Source organism: Sturnus vulgaris, chromosome 14 (assembly GCF_052056855.1).
Source record: "Sturnus vulgaris isolate bStuVul1 chromosome 14, bStuVul1.hap1, whole genome shotgun sequence".
Taxonomy (NCBI): domain Eukaryota; kingdom Metazoa; phylum Chordata; class Aves; order Passeriformes; family Sturnidae; genus Sturnus; species Sturnus vulgaris.
This window is the reverse complement of record NC_142256.1, coordinates 3,729,331-3,743,576: the sequence shown is the minus strand read 5'-3', so window position 1 is coordinate 3,743,576 and position 14,246 is coordinate 3,729,331. Positions and strand designations below refer to the sequence as shown.

The window sequence follows — 14,246 nt, the reverse complement described above, 5'->3', positions numbered from 1 at the left end:
TCCCCCCTCCCCCACCCTCCTTTTTTTTTTATTTTTTTTTTTGGGGTGGGGGGTGCTGCCCCGCCCTTGAGGTGACATCATCGGCAGCCAATGGGCGGCTCCCCTCGCATCCGGCGTTGCCATGGGAACGCGCAGGATTTGGGGGAGGGGGGGTGGACCCCAAATTGCTCCCACCCCCCCCACACGGAGGGCACCCCAAAATCGGGCTGGGGGTGCTGCTGGAGGGCTCAGGCCTGGGAAACTCGTGGGAGTGATGAGGAGGAGCAGAGACCCCCCCCACATTTGGGGTCCTGTGGTCCCTCTGCACCCCCCATCCACAGGGGCTTGGAGCACCCCAAAATCCCGGGGGGGGGGGGGGGCGGCACTGCCTGCACCCCCCCCCTCAAATCTCTGCCTCCCGAGCCCCTTCACCACACAGGTAAGCCCCCCAAATATGTGGGGTCCCCCAGGGTGGCAAATTTGGGGGAGCCTCTCCAGGGGGCTGCAGACACGGGGGGCTCTGGGGGTCCCTTCCTGAGGGGTCTTGGGGAGCCTGTGCTGGAGCTGCTCCCCATTCCCACCACACTCCCTGGACCCCACTGGTTTTCCAGCCTTTTGTCCCAAGGGGACCTGGCTGCTCCTCGGGGTGTCCCCAACCCTGAGATGTCCCCACCCTGTGCTGAGTTGGCCAAGGGCAGGCCCAGGCTGGGTTTAGTCACCCCATAAGCCCCCAAATGCAGGACCCCCACCCACAGCTCATCCCCAGGGATGCCAAATCCTGGGCATGGGGACTCAGCCCGGATGTCCCTGTCAGAGGTGACTCAAGGAGCAGGTCACGGCCACCAAGGTGGTGACCTTGGCACACACCGAGCTCATCCAGGGTGAGGATGGGCCCCTGTGAGCCCTCACTTCTGCCACACCTCAACCAGGACCAAACCGACTTTTATTTTGTGGCAAAAATCCCCTTCCCTTCCTCAGGACGGGCTCAAGTAGGGACCTTCCCTCTGCCAACCTCCTCTGGGGAGATTTTTGAGAACCAGAAAAGCTTTTGGGGGATGAGTGGCCCGTGACCCCACTCCAGTGTCACCGAGCTGAAGGACCAACAGCAGGCAAAGGTGATCCCCCCAAAAACCACAGAAAAAAGCGGGGAGCAGGGCAGGGATTCCCCAAAGTCCCTTCTCCTGCTCTCCCTGGCAGCTACACCTCCCCGAGGATGGATTTTGGGCAGGGAATGGTGTGGATGCTCCTCACCAGGTGCCTGCAGTGACAATCCAGGGTGACTTTGGAGAATCCGTGACCCCCTGGATGTGTTGCAGGAGCTGGTCCCACCTGGAGAGCAGCGTGTGGCCACCACAGCCCCGTGTCCATCCCCCCCAGCATCACAGGGGACAATTCTGTGCCACAGAGGAGGAAAAACAAGTGGAAGCATCCCCAGGGAGAGCCTCAGGAAATGTTGACCCTACACAGCTCATCCTGGGGGAAATAGCCTGGGGCTAACCCCGCTGGAGCCATCCATGCTCCAAGGCAAGAAAGAAATGGTCAAAAACTTGGAATTAGCTCCAAGACAACCCCAGGGAACACAGCTTGCCCCGGGGACCCACAGGAGCTCCAAGGGGAAAGGGATCGGGCCAAGGGGGGATTTATTCAGGATCTCAAGTTATCAAGTTTCTCCTATTCCAAGGTCTAGTGCTGAAGGAAAAGGCTGGATCCGGGTTTGGGTTGATGTTTGTGTGAGAAACATCTGGAACAGGCATCTTTTTTTTTTTTTCTTTTTTTTTTCCTGAGGAAAGTGGGAAGAGTTTTCCAGAAGGTGGGATGAGGGTGCTGAGCCTGATCTCCCAAATCTCCCTCCTTGGAATGGAAGCAGCCAGAGCAGCCCCCAACCCCACGCTCCCAAAAATGCCTGGGATGTGATTTGGGAGGGGACAAAGGACACAGCTCAGTGCCATCAGAGCAGGCAGGGCAGGTGCTGTGACACAGCCACCCGTGTTTGTCACAGGCTGTCACTCATGAGCACAGCGGCCACAGAAAAAGGCCAATACAGGAAAAGGGATTTTTTTTTAATTTACCTCAATCCTCACTGGGTCACTGCCCCGGGAGGCTCCAGCTCGGCCAGGATTTGGTTCCTGACATCTCCGGCCACTTGTCCTTTGTCACCCGTGCCCCACTCCTCACTCCCCCTTTGCCACCATCCCACTTCCACGTGCTGCTTCCAGGTTTAACCCCTGAGGAAACCCAGTGGCGACAACTCCTGTCACCATGGCAATGAGGCAGCGTTCCCCCCGCCCCTCCTTCACAACAGCTCCCAAATCTCCTGGAATTTCAGCCTCTCCTGAAGCCCTTCCCAGCGGGCTGGGATATTCCAGAGGCTCCAACACCCCCCTCGTCCTCTTGCTCCGAGCTGTGACATTCCCAGCAGGATCCGATCCCACCCACGGGGGAACTGCGGTTGTGTCGGGGGGGGGGGGGGGGATTCATTCCACGATTCCCACTGCAGGTATTCCACACCTGCATCCCGACAAACAAACACAAGCTCAGCCCATTGCCAGCTCTCCAGAGGCTCCCACGGGGATGATTCCCACGGGAACTCCCCCAGCCCGAGGCCCGGCAGCTGCCGGGTGGGCGGTGCGAGACGCGGGTGTCGAATTGCAGGAGGATGGAGCAGGGCTGGCAGCTCTCGTGTGCGGAGCCCCCGAACTTCTCCAGCCCTTTTAGCTCCTCGTTCTCACTCCTCGGACTCACCCCGGTGCATTTCTCCCCTCCCAGCGGGTGTGTGGGCAGGGATACAGGAAGCACCCCACCCTTTTTTACACAGCAATTTGATGCAGACAGAGAGTAAAAAAGGGAGGGAGATGCTGCCAAGCGATTCTCAGTGAAACTCTGCAATGGCTTTCAGCCAAATCCCCCCCCAAAACCAGGAATGGAGCCGTGCAGCTCCTACGGCTCTGCTGCCCAAAGCTGCCTCGGCATTTGGGACAAAGCAAACCCACTTTGCAAAGCTCTCGGATCTCAAATCCCTGGTAGCAAAAATTTATTTCCATGACCGAAGACGAGGAGAAATTTATAAACTTATTCTAGCAACCATCCAAGGAAACTGTAAATATCCCATCACCTGGCAGCAACAAATCCACGAGGGCTCTGCCGCAGCCTCTGTGGGTACATCACCTCTGTCCTGCCTCCTTCCCCACCTTCCCGAGCCAGGGAATTCCAGGAAGGTCCTCAGCACATCCAGCTCTAGTGTCCAACGTGACAAGGAGAAAAAACAAGCAGCACACTCATTTCAAAGCCCAACAAAGACATGGACAGTGTTAGATTCTCCTAAAAAGAAGCAGTCCCGATGTGTTTTTTCTCCCCCCGAAGCCCCAGTGCCTGGGATCAGCGCATGAGCAGGCTGTGCTTTGGTCCATCCACCCTCTCCAGCTTCTCAAAGTGTTTCCTGGCGTTCCGGATGTTGATCAGCGTGGCCGCGGAAGCTGCGACAGAAAAGGGACAGGGGAGATAAAAACAAGTGCAAAAGGGTGAGAATCACCACGTCCTCAGGGCTGCCTGGCTTCAACAGCTCCAGGAGGGGCTGGGAGCACCCTGCTGCTCCCCAGCCAGGCAAAACACACACTGGGATGGGCTGGGGAAAATTTAGGGTGGGAAGGGATGGGTAAAATGTAATCTGGGATGATCTGGGTAGAATTTAATGGGGGGAAGATCTGGGAAAAATTTGATCTGGGATGGTCTGGGCAAAATTTAACGTGGGAAGGTCTGGGTAAAATTTAATGTGGGATGGGTAAAAATTAATAAGCATGGGAAGGTCTGGGCAAAATTCAGCATGAAATGGTCTGAGCAAAATTTAATGTGGGAAGGTCAGGGCTGTTGCTGATCCCAGAACATGAGGAACAGCCTCTCCCAGGGAGAACTGCTCATCCCAGAGCAATGCCCAGCTGGTGCCTCCCTCCCACACTGTCCCCAATTCCCCAAGTGAGGAGGGCAGGGAAACCACAGCAGCAGGCCCCAGGAGCCCTGGGCAGTGTCCCTGGAGCCCCTGAGCTCCCAGCAGGAATTCCAAGAGCTGTGTAAACAGGGATCTGCTCCCAGGGGCTGGCTCTGCTGCAGCTCCTCCTTGGGATAAATAGATGCTGCTAAAATTAGAGCCTGTCCACCCCAGACAGCCCAGGCAGCCAGAGCAACACCCAAACATGAGCCAGCTCTGCTTCCTCCCCAAAAATCACCAGGGCTGCCAGCTCCCAGCTGCCCAAAATAGGTTTTAGGCATGACCTGCTCAGCCAGGTCTGGTTTGGTGGCTCCCTGTGCCACCACCTCTGCAGGGTCCTGCTCACCCTCAATCCCCTTCTCTCCATCACTTCCATAATTAAAAACCTTTTCCAACAGAAAAACGGTTTGATCTGGATAATTTCAAGTTTTTTGAGGTTTTTCTGGTTTGGTTTTTTTTTTTTTTTTTGGCCCAAGCAGGTTTCTCTTGGCTCTGACTTACGTATGGAGGGGTCTGACATGACCACCATCACGTAGGTGTTGGATGTGAAGATGTCAATAAAAGCAGCAAAGTTGGAGTTCCTGACCTCCATGCTCTGGAAAGAAGCTGCCAGCTTACTGGAAAACAAGGGAAAAAAAAGGGAAAAAAAAAAAAAAAAAAAAAAAAAAGAGTGAATGAAGAGCTTTTGTGCCCACATGGCCAAAATCCCTGAGCTGTTGGGAACAAGGAGGAGCTGGAATTCCCACTTGGCAAGGTGTGGTTACAGCAGGGTTTTGGCTGGCCTTGGTTTTAAAGGCAAAATTCCTCAGTTTTGGGCTAAATGAGAACAATATCAGCTGATTGTGCATTGAATGAAGGAAATTCCAGACACAACCCCCCTGAGCAGGCCTGCTCCCCATGGACACCAGCTCAGCCATTCCCAGCTGGACACTGTGGATGAGCAGCAGAAATAAACATAAAATGGGAACAGCTGGAGACATCAGAACATCTGTAACCCCCCTCCAGAAACTTCTCCATCCTATCCAGCTCCACACACCCTCAGGATGAACCTGAGGGGGGCTGTGCAAAGCCAAGCTTCCCATTTTTCCACTGAAAATAGGGATAAACAGCCCTGCAAGCCCTGAGGCCCAGAACACTCCAGCTGCCATTCCCAGTTTGCAAGAAAAACACTTTTGATCAGTTCAGCCCTGGAATTCCTCTGCCTTGATCCAGGAGAAGGAGCTGGAATAAAACAGCATCAAACCTCTCTCACCAGAGAGGTAAAATGACCATTTCATGATTTGTGCTCCAGCAATATTCCACCCTGGCATTCCAGCTGCTGAGGAGCCAAACTGGGATTCTCAGGAAATTCCCTGATTTCCCCAGTGCTGATGGGAGCAGCTCACCTGCAGCTCAGCTTGAACTGTTTGATGATGTTGCTGATCTTCTCAAACCTGTGCACATCCCTCTGCTCCTTGCACTGATAGTGGGAAATCACCTGGAGAAAGGGCACAGCCAGTCAGGGATTCCAGCCCAGCAATTCTGGGAAAGGCTGGACAGGGATTCCCTTTGCCTGATTGGATTTTGGGAATTGTTCACAGCAATCCCTGTGGGGTTTTCTGGAGAAATTCAGTGACAGGATCAGCACAGGAAGGATGGCACAGATCTGCCAGGTGCCACCACTGTCCCCCGAGGGCTTCACCTCAGCAGCAACTTAAATATTGATCCAAAAACAGGTGGAAAGAGAGGAAAAAAATGTCTCCATCCTGATCCAAACACAGGTGGAAACAGAGGAAAAAAATGTGTCCATGACCTCAGGAATGGGCTAAGTGCTGTGATAGATTTTCCCTCCATTTAACAGGTTATTTAGGGTTTTTTTTTCCTCTTTTTTCCCTTAACCATCACTTTTTAAACTTGCCCAATTATTCCCACAAGCACAGCTTCAGCCACATTCAAGACTTGCAATTCCCAGTGTTCAGTTTCCTTCCTAAACTTCCCAGATGAGCTTTTTTCACTACAATTTAAACACAATTTCAGAATAAAGTTTTCAGAGGAAGATTTCCCAAAGAGATTTTCAAAGGAAGATTTCCCTTCAAGAGAAGAGAGTCCTGGGAATGTTTAAATATATGAAAAAAAAAAAGGAGGGTTTTTTTAAGAAGTCACCATTACACTTAAATTAAGCACAGAATTTTTGTAGCAAAGATAATTTCTTTCAGTTAAAAATGTCCTTGTAACAATCACACTGTCACACACCCCAAGGTGGAACTCTTTATTATCTCCAAAAGGTCCAAAAGCAGAACTTGCCAGGCATGGCAAGTGTTTGTTTCTGATAGTTTAAGGGGGAATAAAAGTCATGGCTCCTTTCCCAAATTCCCTCCATCCTTTCCAAATCACCAGCAAGGAAAACACTCCAAAAAATTCAAATATTTCCCTCAGCTCAGCAAGAGTTTGGTGCAAAGTCCAGCAATAAGGAACAAGGACAAATCAAAATCCAGTTTGGTGATTCCAGCCCAGCAATCAGGAACAGGGACAAGCACCAAGTGTGGTTTTATCCAGCACAAGGACCTGGAAAATCATCACAAACCCATGGCTGATCCTCCAGCCATGCTCTGCATTTCCAGAACACCCAAAACTCCCAGGAAATCAGGCCCAGCAGGAGGAAGTGAAAAGTTTGGTTCTGAAGCTACAAAAGGTTCCCGCCCTGTGCAGGGAGGGATTCTCAGGGCAGTCCCACCACAATGGGGACATGAAACACTCCCAGAGCCTGCAGGAGGAAACCCCAACCAAACCTCAGCTCATCTGCTGCAGGGGGGAATTTTGGGATGGTCCTATGGGCCACAGTGGCTGCTTTCAGAATCCCAAAACGTGGATCAGGGCAACTTCCATGGAATCCCACAATGGTTTGGCTTGGAAGGACCTCAAAGCTCATCCAGTTCCAACCTGACACCTTCCACCCTGTCCCAGGCTGCTCCAGCCTGGCCTTGGGCACTGCCAGGGATCCAGGGGCAGCAAATCTGGGAATTCCAGCCCAGCCAGGAATTCCCAAATCCCAAAATCCCATCCAGCCGTGCCCTGGGGCAGTGGGAGCCATTCCCTGTGTCCTGTCCCTCCATCCCTTGTCTCTCCAGCTCTGCTGGAGCCCCTTTAGACCCTGAGCTCTCCCTGGATCCTTTTCCCAGCTTTCCCAGCCTGGCTCCAGAGCAGAGGGGAGGGAAAGGGAGGCTCCATCCAGGGAATCCATCCCAGGAACTCACCAGGAACGTGGCTCTCTCAAACAGCAGCACCTCGTCTGCCTCGATGATCTGAGCAAAGTTCCTCAGGTTCATCTCCAGCTGCTGCACGTTGGGGATGAGCTGATAGACAATGCTGGACCAGGCCTGGCCATGGAGACACAGAAAGGTGCCATCAGCTCCTCTCCTCCTCAGCCTCTCTGGGCAATCTGCTCCCACAGGGATTTTTGGCACTTCTGGGTGCTGACAGCCTGGGCAAGGCTGAGAAGTTTCTCCCCCTCTCCGTGCCCGGGTCCCAGAGGGAGCCCAGACCTGAGGAGTTCCTTCCCTGGCTCCAGTTCTTCTCCAGCAGGCAGAGAAACTACAAAAACTACAGAAACTCTGAGTTTCTCTGAGTCTCTGAAGAGACTTCAGTCATCCCTGGTTTAACTTGGGAATGCTTCTGTCTCCTTCTCCCACTCGAGTTTCCAGAGATTTTTAATCCTGAGCAAGGTCAGCATGCAGATGGACACTTGGCAGCTGATCCCTGATGCAAACAAAGTCCCACCTCATCCCAAAAGACCAGGAACAAGCCCAGGAGGGGCTGGGGGTGCTGGGATCAACATCTGTGCTCATCCACACTCGGATTTTCCAAGCTCAGCCTCCCCTCCCTGCCCAGCTGTGGGGCAGTGCCCAACCTCACCTTTCCCAAGATCCAGGGGGACATTTGGGATGCCTGTCTGCCAAATTCCTGATATTTACCACACTTTTCAAAATTAATTAATTAAACCCAGGACTCATTTGGCTTGCAGCAGCTGCAGGGATCCTCCTCCTGCTCTTGCTCCAAGTGGGAAGGCAGATGTGGAGAGGAAACTGCACCAACCTTGTAAAGTGTCTCGTCCCAGATGGAAGTTCTAAAACAAACACATTCCAAGGGCCGGGAAAGGCGCTTCAAGTCTTCCTCACGCTCCTTGAAAATCTGGGGAACAAAGAGAGTTTAGGGATTGAGTGGAAACATTCCTGCCCGTGCTGTGGCTGCTGTATGGATTTATGGCATGTGTTTCACACGGATCTCTGGGATCCAGCAGGGGAATGAATGGCCAGGAAGCCTCCCAGGGAGCAGCAGGGCCAGGGATGTCTTGCTGCAGAATCCCAGAATTGTTTGGGTTGGAAGGAGCTGAGGTGTGCTGGGAGCTCTGGAACCAGGCAGAAAAGGTTTTTTTTTTTTTGTCCTTAAAAATCTGCTCTCCACTGGATTCTAGGATGACACACTTCAAAAAAAAAAAAAAGGCAGGAAAAGCTCAGAGAACATCTGAGAAAGCCTTCGAGGAACAGCCCTGAGCTGTGACCCACATGGCACAAGGGATTCATTTCCATGGCAAGCACCAGCTCCTCACCAGATCCCGCTGGTCCTCCTGCACCAAGTCCATCTTGTGCACCAGGCAGAAGATTTTGGCATCAGGGGAGTTCTGCAGAATGGCCTCCAGGCAGGACTGGTAGTAGTGCATGTCCTTCTCCAGCTCCCTGCTCTCCACATCAAACACGTAGATCAGCACCTCCACATTGCGGAAGATGTTGTCCCTCTGGCTGGTGAAGTAATTCTCCATGAAGGTGTCCTGCCTGAGGGGGCAGAGAGGGAGAGAGATTCCCTTTAGAGCAGAATTCCCTTTGGAATTTGGAATTTGGAATGCTGGAGCTGCATGCCCTGAGCGTTCCCAAGGAAAGCTGGATGCTCCTGGAGAGCAGCAGCACCGCCAGACCCACAGGAAGCTGAAGCTTCCCTCGTGTCCTGCTGCTTCTGGCTTTAAGGAGCTGTTTGTGAAACCCCACAGCAGCAGGAACATCAGTTCAGCCTTAAATCCTAGGATTTAAATCTCCTTTAACTCTGGCTGGGATGATGGAGCTGAGGAGGGGACAGCATTCCTTGAAAAAAGCTGCATCCAGGAGCCACAGCATCAGCCTCCAGCACGGCCTCTCTGCACAAATCCCACCTGGATTGAGTGGAGATGAGCAATTCCAGCAGGAGAAGGGAATTTCCTCAGCACCACCTCATGCCAGGGCCAGGAGAATCCACTCTGATCCATCCCTGATTCCCCACAGCCTCTCCCAAAATCTGGAATAATCAGTACCTACCCTCCACAGTCCCACAGGTTCAACACCAGGTTTCCCAGGAATCTGACGTGGGAATGCTCCACATCAACTGCAAAGAGACAGCAGGAATTCACTGACTGCACCCCACACCCAGGGCAGAGCCAAAAATCATGGAAATCAGCACAAAACTATGGAATGGTTTGGCTTGGAAGGGATTAAAGCCCTCATTCCAGCCCCTGCCACCTTCCACTATCCCAGGCTGCTCCAAGCCTCCTCCAGCCTGGCCTTGGGCACTTCCAGGGATCCAGGGCATTCCTCACAAAGCAGCCCCAGTTTGTAAAATCCCACCAAAACATCATTTCCCAGAGGAATTCAGGCCTCACTGCTCTCCTGAGAAGGGCAGCAAGTGTTCCCCTTCAATCACACATTCCTGATTCCTGGGATATTGTAGGAATGACTCTGCAGGGCTTGAAGCCATCCTTATAAACAAAGCAGGAACACAGGGAATGTAAACTTCAGGATTTATGGCAAAGAGGAAAATTACAGCAATCCCTGACATTAAATCCTCCCAGACCCTTCCCAGTGGGAAGCACCAGATCCCAACAACTCATCCCCTACTTCCAGAGGAATCACTTCTTGCTCTTTCCCAACAAAAGCTTTGGAAAGGGAAAAAGGAAAGGCATTCATTAAATCCAGTGCATCACCCTGCCAAAACCAGGAGGGCATTGCAGGATCCCTGGATACAGCAGGAATGTTCCACCAACACAGAGGAGGCTCTGACAGGTGTGGCTGCACCAAAGGCTGCTTCCTGATCCCAAAAAAAGGGAGTTAGGGATAAAAGCTGAACCATAAAGCAGCAAAGCCGATCCCAGGGCTGCCTTTCCCTTCCCTCCACTTCCTGCCTGTCCCCGGCTGATCCCGAGGCTGCCAGCAGGGTGTGGCAGCAGGGAGGACCTGCAGGGACACACCCGAGGCCGGGATGGCTGCAGGGAACGGCCCCGCCCCTCTAATGAAGGGCTCGGAACTCTGGGATCTGGGAATTGGGCCGGGAAGTCCTTACTGGTGGCCCCCAGGCGCCGCGTGTCCCGGGCGATGTAGTTGGCAAAGATAATGGATCTCATGCTGGTCTTCCCAGAGCCACTTTTACCCATCAGCAGCACCTGCAGACAGGGAAAGCAGGAAAAATGAGTTCCCACAGAGCACAGAGCCCTTCCCAGCTCCCTGCAGCTGCCACTGAACACAGGAGGGACAAATTCCAGCTGGGAATGCACCAGGGGAGAGGCAGAGAGGAGCATGTGGGGAGCAGGACAGACATCCCAAATCCTGCTGTCCCTGGTGATCCCAAATCCTGCTGTCCTTGGAGATCCCAACCCTGCTGTCCTTGGGGATCCCAAATCCTCCTGTCCCTGGTGATCCCAAATCCTGCTGTCCCTGGGGATCCCAACCCTGCTGTCCTTGGTGACCCCAAATCCTGCTGTCCTTGGGGATCCCAACCCTGCTGTCCTTGGTGACCCCAAATCCTGCTGTCCCTGGGGATCCCAACCCTGCTGTCCTTGGGGATCCCAAATCCTCCTGTCCCTGGGGATCCCAACCCTGCTGTCCTTGGTCACTGGGCCATGGTCAGATCCAACGCTTTTCTCAAAAACCATGGAAAGGACTTGGGGAATTCCCAGCCCCTGCCACCTGATGGCTTTAGTGGCACCAAAGGACTTTAAAGACGAGGAACAGCTTTGTCTCAACCCCTCCAGATCAGAAACCCCTGATTTTGCACCCCAAACACTCTGTCCTAACCAGACAGGGCCGGGAGGGACCTTAAAAATCCTCTAGTACTGCTCTTCCCACAACATAACTGGTTCTCTTCTCCCCAAATACCAGGGATATTCCCAGTTTCAGGTGCCAGAAGACAAAAAAAAAAGGGAAAAGCAGATGAGACAGCTCAGGTCAGAGTCCCCAGAGCAGGGGAGACTCTGTGGCTCTCCAGAGGAGACTCTTGGCTCATGATGTCCCATCCCTGCAGACCTCAGGGGAAAGGAGAGGCAGCCAAAAAACAGGGAATGCTGGGGGTGAGGACGAGGGGAGACAGTCACACCAGGCAAGGCTTTACATTGTGATCTAAAAATAAAAATTAAACAAAACAAACCCATCGGCAGCAGCCAACACAGCCTCGCTCACAAAACCCAGCTGTTCAACAGGTTCCAAACCCAGCTTTTGGCAGCAGCCCTGCAAGACTCCCATCCAGGAGGGATTTCAGGAGAACAGCCCAGCTCCCTCCCACCCTCACCCTGGGACAGCAGGGCAGGAGCTGCCACAGCCTGGGGATAAAACCAAGGCAGAATTCCCCAATGCTGCAGCAGCTCCGGGCTGGGAGCACCCTGGCCAGAGGGAAGCTGTCCAAAGGCTCCAGGATTTGGCAACAAGGAGTGATCCTTGGCTGTTCCACACCCAGGAGGGCTGGGGAGGCCACCCCAGGATGCTGCCCTGTCCCCTGAGCTGATCCCAGAGAACAGCCAAGCTCTTATTTCACAGCACCAGCACAAAATCCCAAACAGAAACTCGATGCCACTCTGAGGCACGGCCCAAACCAGCCCCAATTCCCAAAGTTTGGCTGCAGAGGCCTTGCAAAGGGGTCAGAGACAGCACAGAGAGCCGGGCAGGGAACCCAATCCCACCTCAGCGTGGAAAAGCAGCCAGAGATTCCTTTAAGAGCTCTGGATGTGCTCCTGCTGGGATACACCCAGCCCTGCATTCCCAGAGCCGCTGCTCCTTCCCCACGAATTCAATTTCATCCTCCCGGGAACCCTGAGGGAATCCGGGGCTCCTGGGACAGGAGGGTGCCCCAGGGACAGGGAAGGGCTCGAGCAGATCCTCCTGCCTGAGCACGGAGGGTTTTGCACAGGGTTTTGCAGTTTTGCAACAGCAACTGCTGGGGAAGGCTCTTCACGAAGGCAGCCCAGGCCCAGGCCGGGATTAAACCCGGTTTTAACGCCTGGCACTTCCAGCAGAGGATGCAGCGCTGACCCCCAGAGGCTTCCGAGGGACCATGGATACAACAAAGGGTGTTCATGGATGGGGATGGGGAAGGAAAACACAGGATCCTCCTCCCGTCCTTACCTTTTTCTTCATGGCTGTGCTTGGCATCACACACCTGCCGAGAGAAGCTCACCTTGGATCGCTGCTTTCCACACGCACAGGCTCCAATCCCAATCCCAATCCCATCCCAATCCCACCCCCGGTACTGGGGAAGCGCTGACACAGCCCCAGTTCCTCTTCCCCTGCTCCGGGCCATGGGGAACTCCCGCTGTGGCCGGGCCGGGAGTCCCGTACAGCCCCTTCCCCGGGATGTTCCGCATTCCCTTTCCTCTGGATGTCCCGTAACCCCTTCTTCCCGGGATGTCCTTCCATTCCCCCGGGATGTCCCGCAGCCCCATCCCCAGGATTCCCCCGGGATGTCCCGCAGCCCCATCCCCGGGATTATCCCGGGATGTCCCGCAGTCCCTTCCCCGCGATCCCCCGGGATGTCCCGCAGCCGCCCCCGGCCCCGCCGGGCCCCGCAGCGCCCGCGCCCCCCGGGCCGGGCCTTGCCCCGCTACCTCCGGCGGCGATGGGCGGCTCGGGGCCGGCTCGGGGGGCGATGCCGGTGGGACCCCCGGTGGCTCCGGCGGCTCGGGGGGCGCTGCCGGTGCGAGCCCGGTGGCTCGGGGGGCGCTGCCGGTGCGAGCCCCGGCAGGCCGGGCGGCTGGGGGCGGTGGCGGTGCCCGGCTCGGCGGGGCCGGGGCGGTGGCCGGGCCTGTCCCGGGGCTGTCCCGGGCCTGTCCCGGGGCTGTGGCGGTGCCCCCGTCCCGCCCCCCGCGCTCACGGGACCCAGCGCTCGGCGGCCGCCGCCGGTCACGTGAGCGCGCGCGCGCCCCGCCCGCCCCCGGCGCGCGCGCCCCCGCCCCCTCGGCGTCACGTGACGCGGGCGAAGCCCCGCCCGCCATGTTGGGTGAGGGCAGCGCCTTCCTGGCAAGGCCGGGGGCGTTTTTCGGGGGATTCCCGGTGAGTCCCGGATATTTCCACTAAACCCCGGTGATTCCCGGTGACTCCCAAGGAACGGCAGAGCCGGCCCGGCCATCAGCGGGGCGGGCACTGAGGCTTTGGGGCGCGCGGGCGGCTGCTCTCCCAGCGCCTCCCATATGGTCTAGCGGTTAGGATTCCTGGTTTTCACCCAGGCGGCCCGGGTTCGACTCCCGGTATGGGAAGTTTCACCTTTTCCTGCCCGACAGGAAAATCCTCGCTCTCTTTTCCCATTTTTCCCCACATTCTCCCCCAAAACTCCTCCGGGCTTTGTTTTTTTGCACCTCTGTAATAAATTTTTTCGGCGCCAGGAGCCTCCTGAAGCGCTTTGCCACTGCAAACGCAGCCTCCCACTTAGTTTAAATTTTCAAGTGCATTGGAGCACAGAGCCCGCAGCTAATTAACATGCTGTTAATTGGCTTCTTCTCTAACCCAAGCAAGGAAATTCCTGCTTGTGTCCCACGGCGTGTTTTAAACCGCCCTGACTTGCTGAAGGCAAACAGGATTGTGCTGAAAATACCTATCTAGAAATCCATATATAATAAATACATTTATACGTGTGGGGGCTCATTTATTGCTGAAGGGATTCCGGGGAGCTCCCCCAGACCTGCGGGACTCGGAGATCTGGAGAGATCTGCTGGGGTTTCCCGGCTTCCAGAGATCCCGGGAGCTCCGGAGCTTCAGCTACCACGGAGCCGAGGCCATCATCACCTGGAGTGTCCCCTTAGAGCCATCATCACCTGGAGTGTCCCCTAAGAGCCATCATCACCTGGAGTGTCCCCTTAGGGCCATGGGTCACCTGGAGTGTCCCCTTAGGGCCATCATCACCTGGAGTGTCCCCTTAGAGCCATCATCACCTGGAGTGTCCCCTTAGGGCCATGGGTCACCTGGAGTGTCCCCTTAGGGCCATCATCACCTGGAGTGTCCCCTTAGGGCCATGGGTCACCTGGAGT

General features: G+C 55.1%; 1 protein-coding gene and 1 non-coding gene across 2 annotated transcripts; one reads left to right on the top strand and one right to left on the bottom strand.

The window, feature by feature from the left end:
• Window positions 1-2,981: 2,981 nt before the first annotated feature.
• On the bottom strand, window positions 2,982-12,953 carry LOC106853745 (ras-related GTP-binding protein A). Its single transcript, XM_014877192.2, has 10 exons — window positions 12,831-12,953; window positions 12,352-12,385; window positions 10,301-10,400; window positions 9,283-9,349; window positions 8,547-8,769; window positions 8,033-8,128; window positions 7,195-7,317; window positions 5,347-5,438; window positions 4,463-4,578; window positions 2,982-3,452 (listed from the first exon to the last, which is right to left on the bottom strand). Exons 2-10 carry the CDS (start codon window positions 12,376-12,378, stop codon window positions 3,355-3,357), a joined length of 942 nt encoding a protein of 313 aa, XP_014732678.1. The 5' UTR covers window positions 12,379-12,385; window positions 12,831-12,953; the 3' UTR covers window positions 2,982-3,354.
• Window positions 12,954-13,406: 453 nt separating this feature from the next.
• On the top strand, window positions 13,407-13,478 carry TRNAE-UUC (transfer RNA glutamic acid (anticodon UUC)). The gene has a single exon. It is a non-coding gene; the product is annotated as a tRNA-Glu (tRNA).
• The last annotated feature ends 768 nt before the right edge of the window (window positions 13,479-14,246 follow it).

Bases quoted from the DNA above. Each gene is read 5' to 3' on its own strand.
- LOC106853745 (XM_014877192.2), bottom strand. From the start codon at position 12,378: ATGCCAAGCACAGCCATGAAGAAAAAG. The intron at 8,770-9,282 runs GTAGGTACTGAT...CTGCCCCCTCAG, and splicing joins AACCTGTGGGACTGTGGAGG to GCAGGACACCTTCATGGAGA. The intron at 8,129-8,546 runs GTGAGGAGCTGG...TTTGTTCCCCAG, and splicing joins AGGAGGACCAGCGGGATCTG to ATTTTCAAGGAGCGTGAGGA.